At 42.4% G+C, this 25,471-nt stretch overlaps 1 protein-coding gene across 1 annotated transcript; it reads left to right on the forward strand.

Annotated features, from left to right (window-relative positions):
- Window positions 1-1,401: 1,401 nt before the first annotated feature.
- Window positions 1,402-3,546, forward strand: LOC147887389 (pentatricopeptide repeat-containing protein At3g02330, mitochondrial-like). Its single transcript, XM_087394300.1, has one exon. It carries the CDS (start codon window positions 1,402-1,404, stop codon window positions 3,544-3,546), a length of 2,145 nt encoding a protein of 714 aa, XP_087250426.1.
- Window positions 3,547-25,471: the final 21,925 nt, after the last annotated feature.

Genomic DNA, 25,471 nt, shown 5'->3' on the forward strand with positions numbered 1-25,471 from the left:
TGTCCCCTCCCCGTCCTCCCTTCCCCCTTCCTCTCTCTTTTTCGTCTTCCCCCTCAAATTCATCCCCTCTTGCTTATTCTTTCCCCTTTCTCTCTCTTTTTCATCCTCGCCCCCTAGTTTTTTGTTCCCTCCCCTTCCCTATCCCCCACTTTCCATTCTCTCCCCCCCCCGCCACCTCCCTTTTCTGTCCCTCATAGTGTCGCTATACATCCGGATTTAAAGTCACTAGGATATGGCCCCTACAACTTAACCTTTTTGTTTGAGAAAGATCCCCCCATTATCATTAATGGATTAGTTGATGATGTTGTCTCTCTATAGTTATACACTAATGATTTTGGTCTTGCAACCCATATATTGATTGTGCATATTGTATAGCCATAGATATGTAGTTGGCACACAGTATGAGGTGAGAAGACATGCAATAGATTCAGTAGAAGACATGAAAGTTTGTGGATTGTGGTTTTATAGGGCAACAAGTAAAAATAAGATGTTAACTTGTAATCATTTGCAAGCCTTGGATGCAACTTTTCACAAAAGTTCCAAGAACTGATGGTTCTAACTATCCAAAAATTCATAGTGCTCTATGTTAGGGAGGTTGCCATTTCTATTCCTCAAAGTTGATGGTACACTATGAACTTCACAAAACTGTTTTCTTGAAGAATGCATTTGATTCCGAGAATCTAGATGAACGAGTTCATGTGGAACTTGGAAGATAAGTAGAGTTTGTCAACTATTAAACATGGAGACCACAAGTTGTGCATCAACACAGATCTTCCAAGCAACCCGGAATAGCGACCTAGTTGGCAAGCGTAACAGAAGAGGCTTCACCTCGATTACAATTTACATTGTTCAAACACTGATTGCCTGTGCTATCACGAGAAGGACCTCATTTGACGCTTGGATCGACGTAGCGCACTCAGTTTGAAGACCCAAAAATCATCCTCAAAGTCTATGATTGGAAAGTAACGACTGATTCAGAGTTGCATTCCGATGGAGCAATTTCACGATGCGAGGGACTGCCCCTCAGCTGACCTCTGTCAGTGGTCCCTTTCCAGGGCCTTGGTAGAACCCAAGACCAAAAACGTATTGATTACAGTAGTCCAAAAGAGCTGCTGTGAGATCCCACCCACATTGCATCACAAAACGCCCATCTTGGGCAATTTGTGCCTTCATACAGAGCGTGTGGTTCTCCACCCTTTTTTTCTTTTTTCTACGTAGGGAAAGGGTTCGTAAGTCTCACACGGAGTTCAAATGCCAAGAAGATGCCTTCCAATTTTTATGCAATTGCGGCTCTGTGGCGCCCCACACGCTTGGTCTTGTCTTGTCTCAGATAGCCCTTTGTCTAAGGTCACGGTATCGTGTCCTATGTAAGTAAGGTCTCTGCTGGCGTTTTGATTAATGATGGTGCCGCAATTTAGGCTTCCCCTCTGCACTCATTTCTATGGTGCAGCCCGAGTTGGAAATGCTGTCCACGAGAGGTGGCCTCAGCTGACTGAAAGTCATGTCCATACAGGGGAACGTTTAAATGAGTTTTCAGTATTAGAAGCAAACAATTTGATGCATATGTATGTGAAGCGGGGGAGTATGGTAGATGCTTGGCATGTGTTTGACAAAATGCCAAAGCGTAATGTAGTGTCTTGGAACATTATGATCCTTGGATATGCGAAGCAGGAAGAGGCTGCACGGGCTTTGGCATTGTATGTGCAAATGAGCCAAGCAAATGTCCAACCGAGTGATCGAACCTTTGTTGGCGCATTGAAAGCTTGTAGCAGTGCGGCAATAATGGAAGATGGGAAGCAAGTTGATGGGACTTTTGTGAAATTAGGATGCCTGGACAAAGGTAGAGCCATTCACTTTCATTTAGTAAAGAGTGGCTTTGAATCAAACGTGTTTGTGGGAACCACCTTGGTGGACATGTATGCAAAATGTGGGAGCATGGGAGATGCACAGTGTGTCTTTGACAGATTACCACATCGTGATGCCGTTTCTTGGAACGCCATGATTCTGGGTCACAGCAAGCAAGAAGACGCTGAGCTGGCTTTGGATCTGTATGCACGGATGCATCAGGAAGGCATCTCACCAGATGATCGAACCTTTGTTGCTACACTAAACGCCTGCAGTAGCCTGGCAGCATCGGACAAGAGGAAGCAAATTGATGGGGACTTTTCAGAAATTTACTGCCTCGATAGAGGTAGAGCCATCCACTCCCGAGTAATAAAGAGCGGGTTTGAGTCTGATGTGTTCATCGGAACCACCTTAGTTGATATGTATGCGAAATGTGGGATTATGGAGGATGCACGCCGTGTATTTGATGAATTACCTCGTCATGATGTTGTTACATGGACCACCATGATCTTAGGGTATAGTAAGAAGGATGAGGGTGCTGTGGCTTTAGATTTGTATGCACAAATGCGAGAGGAGGGTTTCACACCAGATTATCAAACCTTTGTGGGCGCATTGAATGCTTGCAGTGTCCTGGCAGCACTGCAAGATGGGAAGCAAGTTGATATGATTTCTGTGAACGTAGGATGTCTGGAAAAAGGTAAAACTGTCCACTCCCATGTTGTAAAGAGTGGCTTTGAATCAGATGTATTTGTGGGAACCACTCTGCTGGATATGTACACGAAATGTGGGAGTATTGAGGATGCTCGGTGTGTCTTTGATGAATTGCCACGTCGGAATGTGGTTACATGGACTACCATGATCTCAGGGTATGCGGAGCAAGAAGAAAGCGAGGAGGTTTTTAATCTATATGCACAAATGCAAGAGGAAGGTCTGTCACCAAACAGCTTCACATTTGTTGCTGTCCTGAAAGTATGTGGCAACACATCAGCACTGAAATTTGGAAAGGAACTCCATTCTCAAATTAGCAGGGTTGGATTTGAGACCATTGCAATTGTGGCAACCAGTCTAATTGATATGTATGCTAAATGTGGGAGCATGGGTGATGCCCAACAGCTGTTTGATTCATTGGCTGCAAGGGATGTCGTACAATGGAATGCATTGATTGCAGGATATGCTCGCCAGGGAGAAAGTGGATTTGTGTCTCAGTTGTTTGAGAGAATGACCCAGGAAGGCATACAGCCAAATGGTGTCACATTTCTTAGTGTCCTTACTGTATGCAGTCATGTTGGTTTACTTGATAAGGGCCAGAGGCACTTAGAGTCTATGAGCAAACAATATGCTGTTACTCCAACTATTGAGCACTATACTTGTATGATCGATCTTCTCGGCCGTGCAGGGCAATTAGACAGGGCAGTGGCAATGGTGGAGAAGATGCCTTTCCAACCTAATGTTGTTGTGTGGTTGACAGTTTTGGGCGCTTGTCGAAAGTGGAAGAATGTGAAAGTTGGAAGGCATGCCTTTAAAAATGCAGTGAGATTAGATGAGAAACTCCCTACAGCATATATCTTGATGGCAAACATATATGCAGATACTCACATGCAGGAGGAGCTTGAGAAGATTCAGGTAATGAGAAATAATCTTGAAGCATCGTATACACAAAGGCAGGGCTTGTCTACTGATGTGGCAACATGTGTATGTTAGTAGTACGGGAGAGAAGACATCCCCTAAGCAATGAGGTATCCAAAAGTTGAAAGGTTTTTCTTTCAAAAAGGGACTGGAAGATTTGTATGGTTTGGTAACGGAGAATGTATCAGTCAGATGTAAAAAGCCATTACCATTATGATAGTGGCTTCTAGTCCCATAGATCCTGTAGGGTCTCAAGCAGACTTTAATAGAATCATATCATATCATCTCTCTCTCTCTCTCTCTCTCCTCCCTGCCTAGCTCTTTGCCCCTTCCTAGCTCCCTCCCTCCCCTGACTAGCCCCCTACCCTCCTCCACCTGCTCCAGGTCTTCTCCGCCGGCTCCAGGTCTCCACCGGCCAGCTCCAGGCCCCTTCTGCTGTCATGGGACTGCTCTAGGTCTCCAAGAGGCTATTCCAGTATTGGAACCTGCTCCCCAGTTCTGTCCAAGCTATCACGGACCTGTTCCAGAAAATCTGCCTGTTCTCGGACGTGACCCAGGGCCAACTCCAACATTTTCAACTGCACATGGACCTGTCCCAGATCAGCATCTCTGTTGTGGGCCTGCAGGACCGTTTCCAAAGTTTGGAAACTAGTTTGAACCTGAACTCCTGGTTTACTGGTCCCACATTTTCTGCTCAACAGGTCCTCTCTTCTCCAGCCCTTCTCAAAACCATGCCATCGTGTCTGGGGATTGTTCAGTTCCAATACATCCGCTACAGGATCTCTGTATTTTGACTTATCTTGACAGGGTTTCTTGCTGGATATACAATCCTCTTTTTGCCATGATTCTACCAGGCCTATTGCTTGTAGCAGTCTTTCCACAGCACCACCTTGCAATCCATCTCAGAAATGGGAGACACAAAGGGCTGTGTGCCCTACTGCCCTCCATAGGGAGAGAAGAGGGGAAAATTTCAGCCAAGGATATATATATATATACACATATGGGGGGGGAGAGGTTTGTTTAAAGAAGAGACAACAAACAACATGGCTAAGGAGAGAGAGCCTAGAAGAAGGAAGAGAATCAACAAAAAAAAGCTCAAAGTATGCAAAAACAGAGCAACCACATCGGGTTCCAGGGTAATAGCAGAAGGGAACCACCATAACATCGACCTCATGAGCCTCGACCTCCTCTGCAGATTTGACTTCAGCCTGACCACCGACGTCACCACCTTTGGGGATCATACCCCATGCTTCCCTTAGCCATGGAGATATATCCCAGCTCCCATAAGGAGATGATGGTGGCCTTAGTGATGGCCCTGAGCAGTGTACCAGTGGTAAACACCCAGATAGCCACCATTTAGTCAGCTATTGCAGAAAAATCCAGGTGGGGTGACGTCGCGAAACGAGAGCTTGCAAAGGCCACCATCCTGGAACAGTAGCAGAGAGCTGTAAGGTTCTTAACATCAGAGTTCCCTTGCATAGCTACCACATTCACGGCCTCCTTCCTGGGGGTCCCAAAGCATGGGATTGAAGGGGTCTGGCATGTAGGGAGGGATCCCAAGCGAGAGCAGCCTCTGGTCACTCGCTTCAGGGACACATGCTCGTCTTGCAGCATTGCATTGCCAATCGGCATCCAAAGATATCTATGGATGAGGACCTCACACCCTTGCAGGTGGAGGAGAGGTGAGGCACACCTTGATACAGCAGTGGAACATGGCCACAAGGGGGCAAGTGGACAATGGTTCGCCATGGTCAACTCCTTATAGGCCCTTGTCAGGCATCTAGTGGCCCCTATACATACAGGGGTAGGGTCTATGAGACTCAGGCACCAAGACCTTGTCCTAGCATTGTTTGGAACTGCAATGGTACCTTATGGTCAGAGCCAAGGAATTTTTGGACGGTCTTATACAGGACAGGACATAGCCTTTTATACAAATACACCAAAGCCCAAAGAGCCTTTTACCGATGGTCAGTGGATTACATGGGAGATAGCATGTAGGGACGCAACGAGGGAGATAGGTGACGTACGGAAACAAGAGAAGTGGCATCCCAGTATAGATCATTTCCCATTGGGGTGATCTTCGTTGAGATACGGGACACCTCTAGATTTCTATAGATTCGAATCCGATGCACCTCTTGACTGGGTTTATTCATTGCAGTATGCTACTTCCCTTTTGAGACATCTCGTTTTGCTAGAGATGTGAGAGGAGGCTGAGGTATCACCATACACAGCCCCATACCTAGGTATCATGGATTTCTCGAGCTGTGGGAAAGTTCTTGTTGGGGAGTTCAACATGAGGATAGGCACATGCCAGATATCATGTCCGGATTTTTGCGATGTTTCTATCTTACTACCAGATGTTTATCTAGATAAGGCAAGTATGTCTTGAGTTTTTGCAAACCAGCAAGTCCTCCAATCACATCGTATAGGCATGCATTCTTGGACATAGGCAAGATGCATGGCCTTATCATCTATAATGGTTTGGATCGTTGGCCCTCCTCAAGTGGATTCACTTTCCACACGGGGGAGGGGTTGCAGCGTAGTTGATTGCCTCATGGAATCCCCTAAGTTCATCTTACATGTCACCGATTTCTGTCTTGGCACTCCCTCTAGGAGTAGATCACAATTATCTCTTTTTTGTATATACATCCCTTGCCTCACAACATAGTCTACTACATCGCATACTTTGCCATCGCCTCTCACCAAATACCTTACACGCCTTTTCACACTACTCACACATATATTGACCCTTGCCTCACGACATAGTCTACGACACCGCACACTTACTTTGCCATAGCCTCTCACCAAATACCTTACCCGCCTTTCCACATTACTCACACTACCTCTCCTAGGGAAAAATCTTTTGGCGAGCTTTTTAATGTGAGCTTTTTTACCATTTCCTTTGTTTTTGCGAGCTTTTTTTAGAAATCCATACATGTTCTTGTTATAAGAAAGCTGGGGAGGTTAGAAAGAGGGGGAGAGGATATAGGATATGTTTATTTTCATAGCATGTGGAAGGGGTGGAAGAGTGTATCCTATGCACAAGGGGGGGGTGGATATGAGTGGCAGTAGGAGGCAAAAAATTATGGAAGATATGTCCATATTCAAAGTAGAAGGGAGGAACTATGGGAGATATGTTCATTTTAAAAGTGTATAATTTGAAACTTTTGACCTCATATTTGGATTCCTCGTCGAATTCCGGTCATTTTGAGTACCAATATGACCATATTCCGATAAAAATTGGAAAAATTGTGTTTTTGTCATTTTGGCCTGTTTTGGGCCTGTTTTGAGTCTGCGCTAGGTCCGAACCAGTTGGAAATACTGATGAGAGTTTCCTTTGCATCTCTTAACTTGGAAGAAATGGCAGGATCAATAATATGGACTGTATGCTATACATTTTTGCAAGCACTTACTACTAGTGACCATGTATGAAAAATGACGAACGTACTAACCAAATATGCATGTGGGCTCATCTGTTGGGGATGAAACTTGTCATGGCTCTTAGGCTACCCTAGACCTACATCCATGCAAGATTTGGTTGCCAATCGATTTCATATGTGCCACTTGGAAGGGCTAGCGCAGACTCAAAACAGGCCCAAAACAGGCCAAAATGACAAAAACACAATTTTTTCAATTTTTATCGGAATATGGTCATGTTGGTACTCAAAATGACCGGAATTCGACGAGGAATCCAAATATGAGGTCAAAAGTTTCAAATTATACACTTTTAAAATGAACAAATTTCCCTTATGCTCTCCCTTCCCCTTTACATTTAGGAGATGAACATAAGTTTCACATTCCTCATCCTCTCTCTCCCTTCCCCTTTACATTTAGGAGATGAACATAAGTTTCACATTCCTCATCCTCTCTCTCCTCCTTGCACTCCTCTTTGCATACCTTATAAGTTCCCCCTCTAACTATGATAATGAATATATGTTCCAACTCCCCTCCCCTCCCTTCTCCATGTGACCATCCCTCCCCTTTTCCTTTATCTCCCCTCTCCCCCCTCTCTCGTCTTAACTGCAACCATAACCCAAACTTTCCACCCACCCCACTCCATGAAACCCCCCCTCCCCCTCTCTCTAAAGCTCACAATATTCATGAAAATTGAAAAAAAGCTCATGACAAAAAGCTCACCAAAAAATCACACCCCCTCTCCTAGAGGACTAGGCTACTCTGATCACTCAGTCACTCCACAAGACTGTCCTTCATGCCTTAACACACCACCTCTTGGCTCTATACCCTGTAATAGCTAGTGCAATGATGAGTGTAAGGCTCTCTGTCCCCAAGCATAAACTCAAATTTGAGACCAAGCATAACCTTTTGAGTGAGATAGAGACGATGTGCGAGTATGGCCATCTTGTCCACTGAAGAAGCAAGCTTTCCTTTTCTAGAGTGAGGAGAACATTTAATTTAGCATTAGCTCTAAGGACTTTTGGTAGAAGTTCCTTGAGTGTCGAGCCCTCTCTCCTGTCATAGACACCAGATATGGCACTTATATGCATGCACACTATCTTGCATGCCCCACCATCCATTTGTTGACCTCTTGCATATGTCCCATCTTACCTCTTGCACTCTTTTCATAGCCAGTTTTGTTAAGCAGGCGGCCTTGAAGTTTCATAATGGTCGAACAAAAAATCATGAGGGCTTATGTATTGAGTTTATTGCATATTAAAAATATACTATAGCCCCAATCTTGGCAAAGCTCTTTCATGAAGTGGTTTGCTTAGGCTTTCCTCACACATGGACTTCTAACAGCATCACTACCATTCACCAGGTAGGGGATCCCATGAGCCTAGAACATCACAGAACCATTATGATTGGGCATGTCATGTCCAAGATTTACGCATCAGTATTTGACACAGAGGTCAGCTAGTTTGTAGAGATGCAAGGACTCAGGATTTAAGGGTAGGTTGGATTTCAACGAAATCATGGTACTCTAGATCACATAATCACACTCAAAGGTGTCATTGAGGAGGTCAGGGCATGGAGACAGAGGGTCTATTGTTGCTTTGTGAACTTCCACAAAGCCTTTGATATAGTGCCGAGAGCTTGCTTTATCAAAACTCTTGCAGGATTCAGGTTATGATTAGAAGGTGATCAAACTCTTGTAGGATGCAAGTTATGATTATAAGGTCACCTAGGTTGTTATGGCACTCTATGAGAGGGTTTCAAGCAGGATCCGAGCCAGCAGCGCAGGGAATATTAGTTTTATATATTCTAATGCCCACTTGCCTATGTATCAAAACAACATATAATCTACAATCATCTTCCTTTCTTTGTAAAAAAATACGGATGCCCTATAATTTGTTCTACACAAGGAATGGAGAAATCACACTACATGGCACGAAATGCATTCTTTAGACACAACACATTTTGGAGGAAAACAGAAAGCTAATAGTTTAAAAGAAGTCTTCCAGTGGTTCTATCGAGGAATACTACAAAGACTTCAAGCCAAGAAGAAAGTTAATACATCGCAGGTTGAGCTAGCTTAGAGATTGGCTCAAAAGGAAAGAAGGAGGCAGATTTTGGAGAACTCAAATGCAGCACAAAGACATGCTTAGTGGAGACACTCAAAGATATTTGTAAACCACAAATGGGTAGATAGAAGGTAAGTGCTAAACCTTGTTCATCAAATGTAACTTTTTTTTTTTTGGCAATGAATAAGACTTGGATCTTTCATTCATAATAATTCATTGTATGCAACCATTGAAATATTTGAAATGTACTACATATATTTCTATTTCAAAATGTACATTGTTTTTGTCACAAATACACATAAACATAACTAAGGCATTCTAAAATGATAGTGTTCTCACAATTCAACCTTACTTCTATCTTGTAAAATATACAATGCCATACAGGCTATCCTTCCAATGGTTTGCCAACTTTGCTTGGAATCCTTCTTGTGACTTTGATTGGAGACCTTTTTTTCTTGAGCTGAACAGCAACCGAATTCTTCTCATCTTGTGCAAGAGTTGTTGTGGTCGCAGTTTGCTCTTCAACTATTTTGTCGGGAAGGGCCACCAAAGAAGGCTCTCGATTCCTTATGAGCTTATGCTTTCCATAGGCTTCCAAGGAGAGGGGATCCTTTACACCACAAGCTAGTGCCCAGGCAGTATATGTCAAAAAGAAGGCTCTCGATTCCTTATGAGCTTATGCTTTCCATAGGCTTCCAAGGAGAGGGGATCCTTTACACCACAAGCTAGTGCCCAGGCAATATATGTCAAAAAGTAACCAGCTCTTGAGCCTTGCTTTCCAACATAACACCCAAAAATAATTAAAGCAGACCACTTCTCTATCAGAATGATCTTATCTATTTGCCACGATATAGGATGACCACCCAAAGCTTTTGACAAACACTTGAAAAAATAAGTAAGAGCAACTCTATCGTTGCTAAGCAATTTGCTAAAAATCAGTATCTTTGTAGCAGATAGGTCTTTAATATAATGAGAAAGGCTTGATAGTTTACCAAGCCTAGGAATTCTACTTCTAGCTACCCTCAGGAGGAATGTTTCTTCAATGAACAACTACCATATGCAAAACACACTTAGATTTAAAACAGACCATCAAATTGCATATCTAAACTCCAAATTCAAGAAAGGTAGGTTCCTTATCTCAATATTCTCATCTTTCTCTAGTATATCATCTTTAAACAAGGAGATACCCATCTCCTCCTTCCCCTCGAAGCTGTGACTGATATCCAAGCTTACTGTGAGGTTCATTCATGCTTGGGTTTCCTGGAAGATTGTCTCATCCACCTCTTCATACATTTTGGTTTGCTCAAAACAGATGGACAATGCTTCCGAAGGATTGAATTTGTCCTCCAGCTCTAACAAAGGATCGTCATCAATCCTTCTTTTCTTGTCAACCCTACAAGATTGTGCAATAAGGGCAATTGCATAATCTTCTCTCAAATTAAACAGGCATTATACGTCATACAACAAGAGATACTCTTTTTCCTCAATATTGAACGAGGAAAGAATGGGCACAGTGAGGTCGGAGCTCTCAATCTCAACGTCATCCACTATGACAACAGCTCTTAGGGTCTCATTTTTTAAGGCCACTACGTCCAATACTACAACGGCAAGCTCCTCCTCTGTCGGGTTGATCTTCTCTTCCACTTCTGGTAGGTCTGCCTTATCTTCTGTTTCCTCTTCCTCATCGCTATCCTTTGGGTCATCAACTGATCCATCATCATAGTGTACATACATGGCAAATGCAAGTGACTCTTCAAGTATCCTACAATTGCCCTTGTGTAGAGTGCAGATTCCCTTGTAGCAGTCTTCAAAGCTTGTGCATTTGATACCTCATCCTGTCATTTGTAGCAATGTCCTTTATATGTACAAAAGTCTTATTGTTGATAACTTTTGATCCTTCAACTGTCAACTTGTGGAAGGATTCATACACCTCTCCAAGAAAATCCTTGTGCTATGTCAGCAGAGACTGCAAATCCATCTCCTTATTGAACATCTCATGGTATTTATGATAGTGCATTTGGCATTCTAACTTATGTAGAAATTCAAAGAGCTGCAGTTGGGGTGACTTCTTTTCCTCCTCCTTTCCCTTGGCAACTGATTGTCCAGCTTTGTCTGAATCCTTGTCATTGGGCTTTCTTCTCTTGATTGCATCATACAAAATAAAAAATGAGTCCTGCACATATAGTTAAAAAGAAACAAAAGCACTCATAAAGAAATTCTTACCAGGAGATTGCTCCTCCCTTACATCATAAGCTGAGATGGTCTTCCTGATAGGTCTTGCTGCATCACCTAGATGGTTAGCTCCTCTTTGAAAGTTTGCAAAAAAATGCGATATGACTATCTTTCTAGTTAAATACACTAAAATCGCGTTTTCTAGCAGAAAGTCCTATTGATGCAAAAACAAATCTAGCGGAAGTGAGAAATTTGCTAAAAAACGTGATATGCGGTATTCCTAAGCTAAAGAAGGCTCAAATCACGTTTTCAAGAAAACTCCATGGCCACACAGTATTAATCTCTAGGCTATATAAAATATCACGTCCAGACAAATTCAGGCAAATCTTCAAGATAGTTGTCTTGATCATTCAAAAGATGAAGCAAACGCCTAAGAGCTGATGTAGTAGAATTAGATAGATCAAGAAGACACTTGGAAAGGTAGATCAAGACTGTGGTGTATTTAAGTACATGTATCCTTTCTCTCCATGGCTTTCGCACAAGTATAGGTAGGTGGGGATGATGATGGGAGAAAAGCAAGGTCTAAAGTGTTGTCCAGATGAAGATGAGGAAGAAGATAAAGATTCAAAACTGTTGAATGGATGGAGAAAAGTGAAGATAAGAGGAGATGGCACAGATATCTACTATTCAAGTCACACTTGTCAACCACACATGCCAAAAATGGTCTTCAAGGTACTATTTTTAGAGTATCTAGTGATTGCATGCACCTATCTTTAGACCAAGCTGCCAGACTTAATCATTCCCTTTGTTATCTCCATCTCTAGTTTCATCTTTCTCCCTACACGCTTGTGACAGACAACCTCAACAGCTCTATTACACTGACCCAGTATAGCTCTAGCTCCTTCCCCCAAACCCACTACAGCTCTATCTCAACCCATCAAGCTAACAGCCATCAAACTGTTATCCACAACCGCGATATTCATGTTTATTCAAGAAAACTGCTCCACATCGCGTTTTTAATCAAATTCTTGCACACATAGCATGTTTTATGAATAAACGCAATATAAGGTGTTTTTATGGAAAAGAGCCTCAAATCGCGTTTTTTGGAAAAAGATATTGTCCTCTATGGAGCAAGGATTGGGACCTAAGGAAAGGTGAGGTCTACATAATCACAGATCAATAAAACACTACTGCCCACAAATATAGTAGATTTCATAGTGGGATATATGAATACTCAGATGTTTTCTATCCATGGCTAGTCCTAGTGATTTGTCTATGGCTCTTGCACAAGTGCAGCAAGGGGAGGGGGGGGGGATGAAGGCAGTGATGTAGATAAGGATGTGGTGTAGGGATGGAGGAAAGTGTAGATCAAAACTGCTAGAGGGATGGAGAAAAGTGTAGATAAGAGGAAAGGGCACAATTTTCAATGCATGTCACATCTGTCTTGTCAACCACACGTGCGAAAAATGGTTTTCTAGGTACCTTTGCATTTATTTCCTCACATCATTGCTTGCCCAGATTTTGAGACAAAACCGCCTCTAAGTAGAGTTACCCTTCATTTCATCATTATCTCTAGTTTCAGTTGCCTCCAACCTCACCACCTCCATCACAAAGTCCCACTACAGCTCCAACTCCAACCTCACCAGCTCCACCACCCATTGTAGCTCCAGCCACAACCTCCCCAGCTCCATCTCACACGTCCCCAGCTCTAGCTCTAGCTCCAGCTGTACACAAAAGACCAGGTAAGCAATCTGTCACCAGTCATTGGATTTTCTTATTGTTAAGGTGAAATGACCATTCCCTAGCTTTCTCTCAAAGACACTCTATGAGTTGTTTTTGTTGAGCACATCTCATCTGCATTCTAGGGTTTAGGAGGATGGTGGAGTCCAAATGATTGATTAGATTAGGCTTCAACTAAATTTGCTCAAAAATGTGATTTGAGCTTTTTTCTTTGTATTTCTCCTCCATATCGTGTTTTCTAGCAAATGGGTGGCTGATTTCCTTATTATGTTTGGGTTTTTTTCCAAGAGGAGAACACAATAGAATGTGGCAAGAACCAAAGCAACATCCAGAAGGAAAGGGAAAGGATCTGACATTGCAGGGGCTGCCACAGCTCCATCCAGATAAAAATCCTCAAAGAAGGGGAAGCCTGTGCACATGCTATAAAGGAACATGAAGAATAGAGTGAGCCAAAGAAAATATATCCTAATGGAGATCAGGAAGGCTTAGAAAGTAGTACCCATGGCACCATTCCAGAGGCTTGTGAGGGCAATATGCATCAACTGGCATGTGGACTTTAGATGGCAAAGGTTTGCACTACTTGCTCTCCAAGAAGCTGTTGAAGAGTGGTTTATATAGTTTTTCATGGACACCATGATGGTAACAACACATGCACACAGGGTCACTATCATGAAGAAAGACATCCAAACACTTGTAAGGTTCAGGTATAGATATGACAAGATCCTTAATGCAGAGGATTGGGATGAACTCAAAATGAGAGATATCTTGTTGTTGATACCTCCAGCCAGGAAACCTAAAGATGATGGAGTCAACATCATAGAGGTCTTTCACCAACGTGAGACCAGAGGCAAGGTTGCCTATGAAGAGTCCCTCACAGAAAGAGTCAAAGAAACAGTGTCTGTCTTGCAATCCTAGACATTAGCGAGGATGGTGCAAATTCAATAGAAGCTCCTTCAACTTTAGAGTAGCTATCCAGACTGTGAATGATGACCTGACTTGGGACTTGATAGAAGATTGCATCATGGCTTTAGCACAGAAAGAAAAACATGTCACTTGCACAATCATGCTTGCAGCTCTATAATAAGTATATCTTTCTATGTCAATTGTGTTTATGTCTTTGTAGCATTCACTTTTTCATAAGCTAAGTGAAGTTATTTTTTGTAGTTTTTTGAAGAGTCAGATCCACCGAAGCCTTCAGCACTTCTGCATTTATAGTTGATCCAGCTATATCTTTCAAGTTGAAGGATAACAAGACATCAACCAAAAGCATTTCCAAGTGGTTTCGTTTTTGTAATTTGGATGTGGTTGATATGATTCTCCTCCCATATTGCTCAGAGTATGTTCCCTGACCTTTTTCACTACTACCCTCTATTGACAAAATCATGATATGTTCAAATTAAATTTACACCCTCTTGGTCTAATCCCCTCATGTTATTTGTTTCTCTTGCAGCAATCACAGGAGTTTGGTGCATATAGATGTACAGCAAAAGTTATGTTGTACCTTCAACTCCTTAAAGGGTACCCACTAGGATTTAGAATTGTAAGTCAGTCATTGCCCATACTTTTGCTCTAAAACACGACTTTTAGGTTTTCTCTTGAAAACTCTGCCATGTCGCTTTTACATGCAGAAGTATAAATTTTATATTTTGTTGCCCTTCATTCCCATTGCGGTTGTCTCAAAACACTAATGGATGCATTGGACCTCCGTGATCCAAAGTTAAAGATGTTAGATTCAACTCAACCAATGCCATTGCAGATACAGTAATCATTGTCACTTATCTTTATCTCCCTCTTATTTTTGCACTCTTCATAGTCCAATATACATCTTAGCTTTCTATTTTGATAAAACAGACACCACAACATGAGGATCCTTTCTCTTGTGGATGGAGGACTCTAATAAGTGCAAAATATATGATGGACACATACTTTTCAGAGAAACAGCCTGAATTTGTGAGTACTTTCATTGCATACTATTTGAGAAGATCTAAATTCAATGCATTGATACAAAAAAGATTGAAAACATTCTTTGTCTTTATTGCAGATGAAAGAGGATAGTTTTGGCTCTAAATATGTACATAGCTTCAGAGAAAAAACAATTTTGAAGCTGCTAGGGCTCTCTTCAACTTGTTCAGCACCAGACCGACCAATCCATACAAAAGAGGGCTCAAAAGGCCCTGAGGATCTCCGGGTTGAACAAGAGGCTCAAAATGTCCTATCACTAGCAATCTAGAAGATATTCTAGAAGGTGTTGATGTTGATGAGTTGCTTGAACAATTCTCAAAGGATGTGGAAGGAAAGCCTACAGTTAATCTTTTCCAAAAGCCCGAGCCTATGCACAAGGAGGGAGGGACATCAAAGTAGCACGAGGCCAAGCCTGAGCCCATGGACAAGGAGGCAGGGATGCCAAAGCAACAAAAGGAGTCGATGCACGAGGAGGCAGTACCAACGAAGGATGTAGAGCAGCAAGATGTACAGCAGCAAGATCCACAACAGTAGCAACCTGAGCAGCATGGGGAAGATTCTCAGAAGGAGTCTCCACACTACAAAAAAGTCAAGAGAGAGATTCCAAGCAATAATAGAAAAAAAGATGATACTTGTAATCATTTTGTATTAATACATCAAATGTCAACCTTTTTTTTTGGTTGCAAGTAATACCTGGAGTCAATATCTTTGTATTATTTGAATTGTTCTATTTACAATCTCCTTGCATTGAATTTTGCTTTCGCTCTTTTGAAGTATCTGCAAAAATAATTTTTTAGCAATATCTAAATGTATTATGCAAATGTAAAGAGAATCAAATTAGGAGAAACACAGGGTGGTCAAATTAGGAGAAACACAGGGTGGAAACTAACTTACTTTCCTGTTGTTCAAAATGAATGAAAATTCTTTACGGATATTGTTCTCAGTCTCCATAATAATGTCATTGTGTAACTGATAGAGAGTGCAGCATTGTCCTAGTGACATGGATGTTAGAAGGATGTCATTCTCAATAACATTGATTTCAACTATTAGACCTGATGACCTCTTGTCTCGGTCCATAGCCACAAGTTTTGTGCCTTTCATCTTGTTGCATTTATAGTAAAAAGAGAAAATAAAGTTTTGCGAGGCAATCATGTACTTAATGTTGATGGAGTTATGAGCAACCTCACAATACACATTGTTGGCCACCATTCTATCCTAACCATTATCCAAAAATTTTGGAATTGGAACTTCATCATACCCTTTTGCTTTGAAAGTCAACATTGTCTTACAAACTTTAACTGGATAATCCTGAAAAAGTTCTATAAAAACTGTAGGTGGCATGAAGACGTTGATGTTAACTATCCTAGTAGCAATATTTGGTTTTAGGAGATGTTGTACTTCTGAAAAGAGTTTGGCTCTGTATGATTCTGTGATGCTGCCTTTAGGGACTGGCCAATCAACTGTATTCCACGCCGGGAGATCTTGCTTTTTTAATAAACTGTGATTGAGCATTGTCCATCAATTGATAAAAGTGATCATTAAAAAACATACCCGATTCATGATTTTCTACCTTTGTACTATAGCTCCCCAATAGCACCATGTAAAGCATCAAAGAGTCCCAGTATGCACTCCATTGATTGCCACTCTTCGTATGATGAGGGATATATATCTGAACCAAAACAAAGAGACTGTCTGTCATGGAAAGAAACGGTTATTTCATTTCAAGTATTTCATCACACAAATACACTTACAATTGGGTCTACGGTGTGGAAGATAAGCAGGATAATCTCGTAATACAAGTTCTCTGTGCATGTAGACATGTTGTATTTGAACCTCTCTAACACATCTTGTGCCTTCCTTTTTTACTCTAAAATCTTTCACTCTGCCCTTCAAGAAGCCAAAAAAGTGTTAGTTTATTGTTGCTTTCTTCGCTTGTTGGGTTGCATTAGAACCCAATCTCCTTTGGCCACTACTATCCTTTTCCAACTACCGTCCACATTCACAGTATTGGAAACTTCTACACATGAGATTAGTGAGGTAGGTCTTCGTGGCAAAGAGATACTTTGTACATCCACATCTTCGCCAGGTAGAGCGACAAACCGTTTCCTAGTGGCACGACCAAAGTTTTTGGTTGCCATTTGAAATCCTCACTCTAATACCTATCTACGAAGTCAAAGAAACACACACCAAAATAGTAAGACATTAACAAAAATGAACAAAATTGAGAACAAGCGAATAAAAGGTGAAAGGAGCTTATTATCTTGAGAGTTTAAGAGCATCACAACAACAGTGATGCAACGAGGAATGCTTGTCAAAGAGAGAATGGAATGGCTTGTCGTTGGTGAAAGTAGAGGAATGCTTGTTGAAGAGAGAATGGCGCCAAAGAACAAGAGAAAGTGGATGGTTGTTTTGGTCACTATGCGGGAAGGTTTCAAAATCGAGCTCTATTTCAATTTTTGGTCCACATCTCTTGATACGACAGGCGAACCGTAAAAGAATAAAAAACAAATCTTCTCATTGATGCCACACGCTTGTAACAACATAAAGTACTATTTTCTTTTTCATATTTTTGCCTTTTTTGGTGGAATTTCTATGTTATGTTGGCCTTCTCCTCATTGGTTGAGAGACATTTTTCCGAAACCCTAAAAGGCCCTAAAATGAGCTCCCTTTTTTCCTAATGACTTAGAGCATGATCAAATCATTTTTCCACCTAGATCATATGGACTAGTAGATCATGGGTGGGATCATGATCATGCAAGTAAACACATGTGGCCCTCTTGTGATGCAGGGTCAACGGGACTTTGAAAAAGTACAAAGCCAGATTGGTTACACAAGGATTTTTGCAGGTTGAAGGGTTTGATTTCCAAGAATCTTTCACTCTGACTAGCAGAATGACCACTATTCACACAGTACTATCGGTGGCTCCTCATAAAAAGTGGCCAGTTTATCACCACTGCCTCTGGAAATGTGTATCTTAACACACACACACACAAAACCATAGCGAGAGAGAGAGAGAGAGAGAGAGAGAGAGCAGGGCTCCCTGACCAATGACAGTACAAACTCAACACGGGTTGATGCAAAGATTATGCTTAGATATCTCCCCTCCATCTGCGCTAGATTGGGGGGCATGACCAGTAATCAGGGTTAAGATGGCCCTTGTTAGACACAAAGCCACCACTAGGAGACCATAGTGGGTCACACTCACAGACCGCCATCAGTGCTCTATCATAGGATTCGATGACATCATAGCCTCATTCACCATTAGGCTCTCCTTGAGCTTCCACCTTGGCCACAGGCTCGAATTTCTCTCATGTTTTAAATATGATACGACTTGATTATGTTACAATCATTGTGGTTACTTGGGTGCAATTTTCACTAGGCCAGTTTTCACGATGACCCACATAGCCAGAGCACAACTCACACAAGGGTATGTTGATTTGGCCCGACTAGAGCGACAGTGCTTCCAAGCGCACTTCTAGGATCCACCGAGGAAGTGTTGGCTTTTCGGCACTCTAGTGAGGCCGATTGCCATGTATGCGGCACCTTTTTGGGGATGTGATCTTTCAGCAGTAGTAGAATGGAGGAGATTTGAGTAGCTACAGGTGATTATGGGCCCTTGGTCCCCCATTAGATAGTATAGGAAGAGTTTGCCATGACCCTTCTCCAAGTTGATGCCATCTTTCAGACAATGACTTTCCTCCATAGAGTTTGGGACCTACCTCACGAGAGACTTCCAAGACTAGCACTAGAGTCTTCCATACGACTAGCAGAGAGTGGGGTCGGTACAACATGGTATGCACGCATCACCGCATGGTTTGCCAGATGGACTGCTTACCCTGTTTTAGTATAGCATAAATGCACCGCCTGAGTTGATCCCACGGGATGAGATTAACCGCATCATATGCTTAGATCTCCTTCACCTCCATACATCTCGCACTTGGGGGGGGGGCCAGGAGTTCCCACCAAGACCTAGCTCTACTATGACCATTTCCTAAGAGTATCGGAGGATGGGCTCGTCATTAGACCTCAGTATTTCGAGGACAAAGGAGTCTCACACATACTGAGGATTGCCATCGGACACATGTGGGTCTTGTCCCACCAGCTGAGGATCAAGATAGGGAGAGCTACAGACATACCTAGAGAGTAGCGGACTTGCAGGCTGTGCACGATAGGGGTGGTCGAGACAAAGGAACATTTTCTATGTGTCCGCCCAGCCTACTATGAGATCCGAGGGTGCTACCACTGCTTTTTTTAGGAGGGGAATGACTTTGGCCCACTCTCATGGCTGATCCACTTCTAGGACCAAGTATGTATGGGGCTCTACCTGATGGAGATGCGACGACACAGAGAGACGTTACTACGACATATTAGAGGGTAGCAGGATGGGACCACTGCGCACCACAAGGCACTGAGGTAGACCGAGCGCAAAGACAGGTCTCAATTTCTATGCATTTGACTTAGCTCCAGGGCACTCTGGGGTAGAGGAGGAGGAGCTAGCTAACATGAGAGATGTATGGATCGATGCAGAGAGCCAACACAACACTCCTGGATGAGGGACACAGAGATCGTACATGACATGACTGACGAGATCAGAGCATACACAATTGAGGTTTGACCTATTTCAGCTCTCCTCAGGGGAGATCAACTGAGGCATGGCATGACCCTTGACATAGCCCATCAAGTCTAAAGATCAAGGAGACCATGCCCTCCACTACCACGGAGATAGTCCAACAGATGTAGATAGGTGAGCTCTTTGTAGCCACCATGGAGCCTGGATATGTGGAGTTGGTTCATACACTTGGGACTCTAGCTTTGGGCACTTGATATTTTCATGCCACCCTCATGCTATTTTGCTACTTGTTTTGCTATTTTGTACTAGTATAGCATTTTAGTACTCAGCAAAAGGGCCTTAGCAAGCCCTTTGTCACGGTCCACAGTGGTCTCTATGAGTTACTTGATTTCATACTTTGTCTTATAGGCCCGCGAGCCTCTTGCGGACGTTAATAGATCTCTCTCTCTCTCTCTCTCTCTCTCTCTCTCTCACACACACACACACACATGCATGCATGCACGCATGCACACACACACGCACATGCATGTGCATGTAATGTTAGAATAGAAGGGTCACTGCCCTACGTGTGCACCCCCATTTGAGAAGAGAAATAGGGTAGGATGCTTACATAGGCTACCATGTAGGTACAAGGTACTATTGCCACATGGGCAGATCAAGTTGGAAAGGACCCAACCATTGGGCTATCCCATGGACAGCACATAGGTGGGCATATATGCAGCATACAGAGCTAGATGCGCAACAAATAGAGATGCCACATGGGTAATAATTAGGCTAGCATACCGGCAAAAAAGTTTGGATCAAGGAAAGCTAACAAAATTACAACAAAAGGGATGGGTATGAGGGCACATACACAACCATGTATGCTTTTTGTAAGGCCATCATATGTGGCAAAGATGGGCCCAAGGTTGGGGCAAAAGGTGGGCCCAGGTTGGGGCAAAATGTAGCCTAGAAAAGGGCCAAATAGCAAATATATTGAGGCCTAAGGTTGGTTGGTTTAGAGCGCTAATATGCCAGCTCAGCAACTAGTCAGCCAGCCTAGAAAATAGGTTGTAGCTCGTCAAAAGGTGGGTAGTGAGTCACTTTGCATGCAGGGCTTTAGTGAAGGGCATGTTTAAGGAAAATGTGATGGAACAACAGCAAGGAATCAACAAGTGAAGCAAAATAGATTTCTTTATTCAAGAGTAGAGAGGCTCTTATAAGGGCAACTGATACAATGCATGTGCCCCAAAGGAGAGCATCTCCAGATCCACAAATCACTCCACTGATTTCTCATTCAGCTCCATGAATCTCTCAATCACACCTAATAGAACCTTCTACCACCAAACCCGGTCACACTAACCAACACTATTACGAGAATTGGAATTATCCCATTAATTTAATCCTTTAATATTTAGTTTATTGAGATCCAGCATTTTTGTCGTGCAACTAATGCATGTGTGCTCGCTGTTCTCTAGCGATGCATGTGTGCTCCTACATGGTTGGATATACGACTGTGGCAGCTGTATGAGTGTAGCATTGTATGCACCACTTACACGATGACAGTATGTGTAGCATGTGTGTACCATCCGTACAATTTTATTCATGTGTAGCATCAGGTGCACCATGAGATGGCATGTGTCACATGTGTGCACCATTCATCTGTGATTTATTGATTTCGCATTGCTATAATACTGAAAGGTTGATTGATTGTGGTGATTAATTATCTTAGGCTTAAAATATTTCATTACTATTGATTGTGTGAATCCAAGGGAAAAGTAATTGATCGGGCAATGGCATCTAGCAAGCATGATCTGCCATATTTTGGGCGCGTAGGTGCAACTTCACTGTTGCGGGGATGAATAAGGCTTATGCCTAATTTTTGATATTACAAAAGCTTATGTACATATTTGAATTTTGTAATATTAGTGGCTTGGCTAAGTGTATAAACTAAAGTTAGAAAAAGCTTTATTTTTAGAAAAAGGTGGATGGGCTTTTTGTAAAAGAGTGTATGGAGGAAAGCACAAGGGCTTTTTTAAGATTCTTGCTCGGAAGCTTTTTGGGGAAAATACATAAATACATAGGAGGTAGAAGGAGAGCACCACACCTATGGGGGGAGATTGTACCCAGCACGGTTGTTCTGTCTCTTCTGTTTGTGAGCTTTGAGAGTTTGTGCGTATTTTTGAAGAGTGTTGCTGTATTTTTCAAGGATTTGCAGGTTTCGTGAGCGTTTCCCGTTGCAGTGGTATCAGAGCCAGAGGCTTCATTGTCCATAGCACAAGAAGCACACACACCCCGCATCCTCGAACAAGAAACTGCAGCATGCATCAGATTGTAGGCACCGCATACAAGAGCGCAACGAAGTTCGAAGTAGTAGAAGCGAACAGCGCAGAACGACTCGTAGGCAGGAAAGCATGCCATGAAGAGAAAAAAAAATTACAGCAAAAGAAGTCGTTCGTATGTAGACAAGTCGAAGCTTGTGAACGCACACCCATGCCTTAGCTCCTCCAAGCGTACGACAAAGACGGCGACTAAGGCATAGTCCTTGGCATACCTGGCACTAAAGGCACCATTGGCTGCATGCAAGGAAGCCTTGGGAGGTTGCTGTTAAAACTTCTCGGGAGGTCCCCCATCTCGGTACTGCTGTTCTAGCTCAAGTCCCCTTAACAATTAGTGACTATCCACTAGATCAAGTCACTTTTTTGCTCTATTCTTTGAAGTTCCTAGTCATAAAGATATCCTTCAAGGCAAAAGTGCAAACAAGGGAGCAACCCAACGGATTTTGGAAGAGGAGAATCTCAAAAGCAAGTGTTCACAAGAGCAAGAGGTAGCTATCGGACACGAGCTTTGCTTTGTACCTTGCAACATGGATTCACTTGTTGGAATCGTGTGAGTTTGAGAGCCCACAGAGATACTATTCGACAAATAGCCGCTTTCAAAGCTTGGAAACCGAATTGAGATAAGTCTTGTGTTTGTGTGTATTTCCTTTCATAGTGATTTCTTCTTTGCACCATGCACATACTTAACTATGTCTGGAAGGCGTATTCCATCAGAGATAGGTTATCCTAAAGATCTACATCATGATTGAGGATGTGGAAAACAATCACCATCGGTCAAGAAGAAGTTCAACACCGATGACCCTTACTGAGGAAGAATGGCAAGAATGCTATCAGCATGAGAAGCAACAACGTCAAGAGATTGAAGATGCTCTACGCCAAGTGATGACAACTTGGAAGCCACCTATATTGATTGAGGACGAGGAACCAATGCATGCATCAAATTCGTTGGATGCATGGAAACATCATGCACGGGACCTTGAGCAGGAACTTGAGTACATGCGCAACATGTGCAACACGCATAAAGCCAACGAAGAACGCGCAAATCGAGTGTTAAAAGAGATGACTGAAGTCACAAAGAAGCATATGAAGGATAGAGATGATGAAAAAGGTGAAAGCAGCGAATCATCAGACACAAGTGAAAGTGAGCGTGGAAGAAGCAAGACGAGACATCAAAGGAAGAAGAAGCGACATGTGAAGACTTCACTACAACATCATGTACTACTCCTTCACATGAGTCCAGCGATGAAGACAACATGGGGAAGGCCATCTTGAAAGCACTCAAGCTTCGTGATAAGAAGAAGTCTGGTAAGATTAATCGCAAAACTTTTTCTTTTCCAAAATATGATGGTAAAAGAGATAAACAAGCTTTAGTTGCATGGATTAGTTCTTTTAATCAATACTTTTTGGGAGAACGGTATGAAGAGATCGAGAAGGTAAAACTTGTTGTGCGAGTCACGTGATAAGCACTGCACAATTATGGTGGAGTGTGGTTGCCGAAAGCACTCATGTTCCAAAGACTTGGGAAGCATTCAAAGATAAAATCAAGAAGCGCTTCCTACCTACACAGTTTGAAGAGGATAGTCATAGGCAATGGCAAAGATTGAGACACTTGGATAACGAGAGTGTGGATGCATACATTGAGAAATATCTTTCCTCTCTACTTCAATTGCAAACTATTGAGAAAGTGTCTCGAAAAGAGCAATGTCATACCTTTGTTGAGGGTTTATGCCCTACTATTCGTGCTGATGTACGTATGCTTCAACCATCTACAGCTTCTGATGCTATGGATTTGGCATTAGAGTCAGAAAGAAAGCAGGGAAGAAGCTTTGCTACTCGCACCCCTCAAGAAAAGAAGCATACTTCATACTTCAAGCAGGAGGGTGTAAGTGATAAAGTTGGTAGATATGACGGTAAGTCTAATTGGAAACCTGCTAAGTCATGTATTAATCAAAGAACCAAAGAACTTGTCACATGTTACGAATGCAAAGAGAAGGGACACTACTCTTATGAATGTCCAAAGAATCCACTTGCTACACACAAGACAGGTACCCAAGCAAAGAATGCTACCAACAACAACAGAGGCAATGGAGGGAGAACCAATGGATGTACCAATGGCAATAGTCAGTGCAACAACTCCGCACGGATCAACTACATTGATGATGGATCCCATGATAAATCTTTCAAGCAAGAGGGTGAGGATGGGGACAACGACACTGAAGATGCCGACTACACCCCTTCTAGTAAGTGTTATTCAAGTAAAGGTGCATCTTATTTTTGTACTTCTTTGTTACATATGACTGCACTATTGCACGAAAAAGAACATAGTGTCTTATTTGATGATAGAAGCACCCATGATTTCATTTCGCAATGTTTAGTTGAAAAGTTAGGGCTCGCAACCATCAAAACAAAATATAAAGTCAAATCAGCTTTTCAAGAATCGAATTATAATTGTTTGCAAATGGTTAAGGATCTTGAGGTGACTTTAGGGCCATTAGTTGAGAGCCACGATTTCTTAGTCACTCCTTTGCATGAGCAAGATCTCATTCTAGGGATGCCCTGGCACGTCGATCATAATGCCAACCCTGATTATCTTGAATGCACCATTACTCTGACTCAAGGCACTGAGACTATGACTCTAGAATGCAACAAGAATCTTCCCTCTTGGCCTATATAATAAAACTAAGCAAGAGCCTTTGGATCCTTTTCTAGCTACCTATGACGACTGCTTTATGGAAGACTTACCCCCTAGCCTACCTCAATCTAGACATGAGGATCATAAGATTGACCTTATTCCAGGTAGCGCACCACCATGTAAATCACCATATAGGCACAATCCTACTGACTAGCAAGAGAATCAATCCCAAATAGAAGATCTTTTGGCTAGAGGCCTAATTTGACCCAGTAGCTCACCATTTGGGGCACCCGTTCTTCTTGTCAAAAAGAAAAATAGAACTTTCCGAATGTACATCGATTATCGTGCCTTAAATAAAATCATAGTAAAAAATCGATACCCCATTCCGAGAGTTGATGATCTACTTGACAAGTTGAAAGGATCCACAATCTTTAGCAAGATCGATCTTAAGTCAGGATATCATCAAGTGAGAGTGATCGAGCCCGATATTTTCAAGATTGGCTTTAGAACCCAAACAAGTCACTATGAATTTCTTGTTATGCCTTTTGGACTGGCCAATGCACCTACCACATTTAGTCGGATGTTGAATCGTATCTTCCTACCCTATCAAGACTTTATGGTAGTTTTCATGGATGATATCATGATTTATAGCAAGAGTCGAGAGGAACATGAGAAACGCTTGAATCTTATTTTCTCTCTCTTACGTGAGAACCAACTGTATGCCAACCCGGACAAAAGTTCTTTTTTCTAGCCTGAAATTGAATATCTTGGAAACATTGTTTCAGCTGAAGGCATTCGAGTAGATCCCAAGAAGGTAGAAGTGATAGTAAACTGGCCACAGCCTAAAGATATCCATGAGTTATGATCTTTTCTAGGTCTGTGTAGTTTCTATCGCAGATTTGTTAGAAATTTTGCACAAAAGGCACATCCATTGACCGAACTATTGTATAAGACTCGTGCTTTCTCTTGGGGTGAGCAGCACACTTTAGCTTTTCAACGACTTAAGGGTGCAATGATGCACACACCAGTTTTGACCATGCTGAACTTTACATACCATTCTTTGTCATGGTTACTGATGGTAGTGGATAGGGTTTTGGGGCTATGCTCATGCAAGATAACCATCCAA

Source organism: Dipteris shenzhenensis, chromosome 23, assembly GCF_047967505.1.
Source record: "Dipteris shenzhenensis isolate YYH24624 ecotype China chromosome 23, Dip_SZ_1.0, whole genome shotgun sequence".
Classification (NCBI taxonomy): domain Eukaryota; kingdom Viridiplantae; phylum Streptophyta; class Polypodiopsida; order Gleicheniales; family Dipteridaceae; genus Dipteris; species Dipteris shenzhenensis.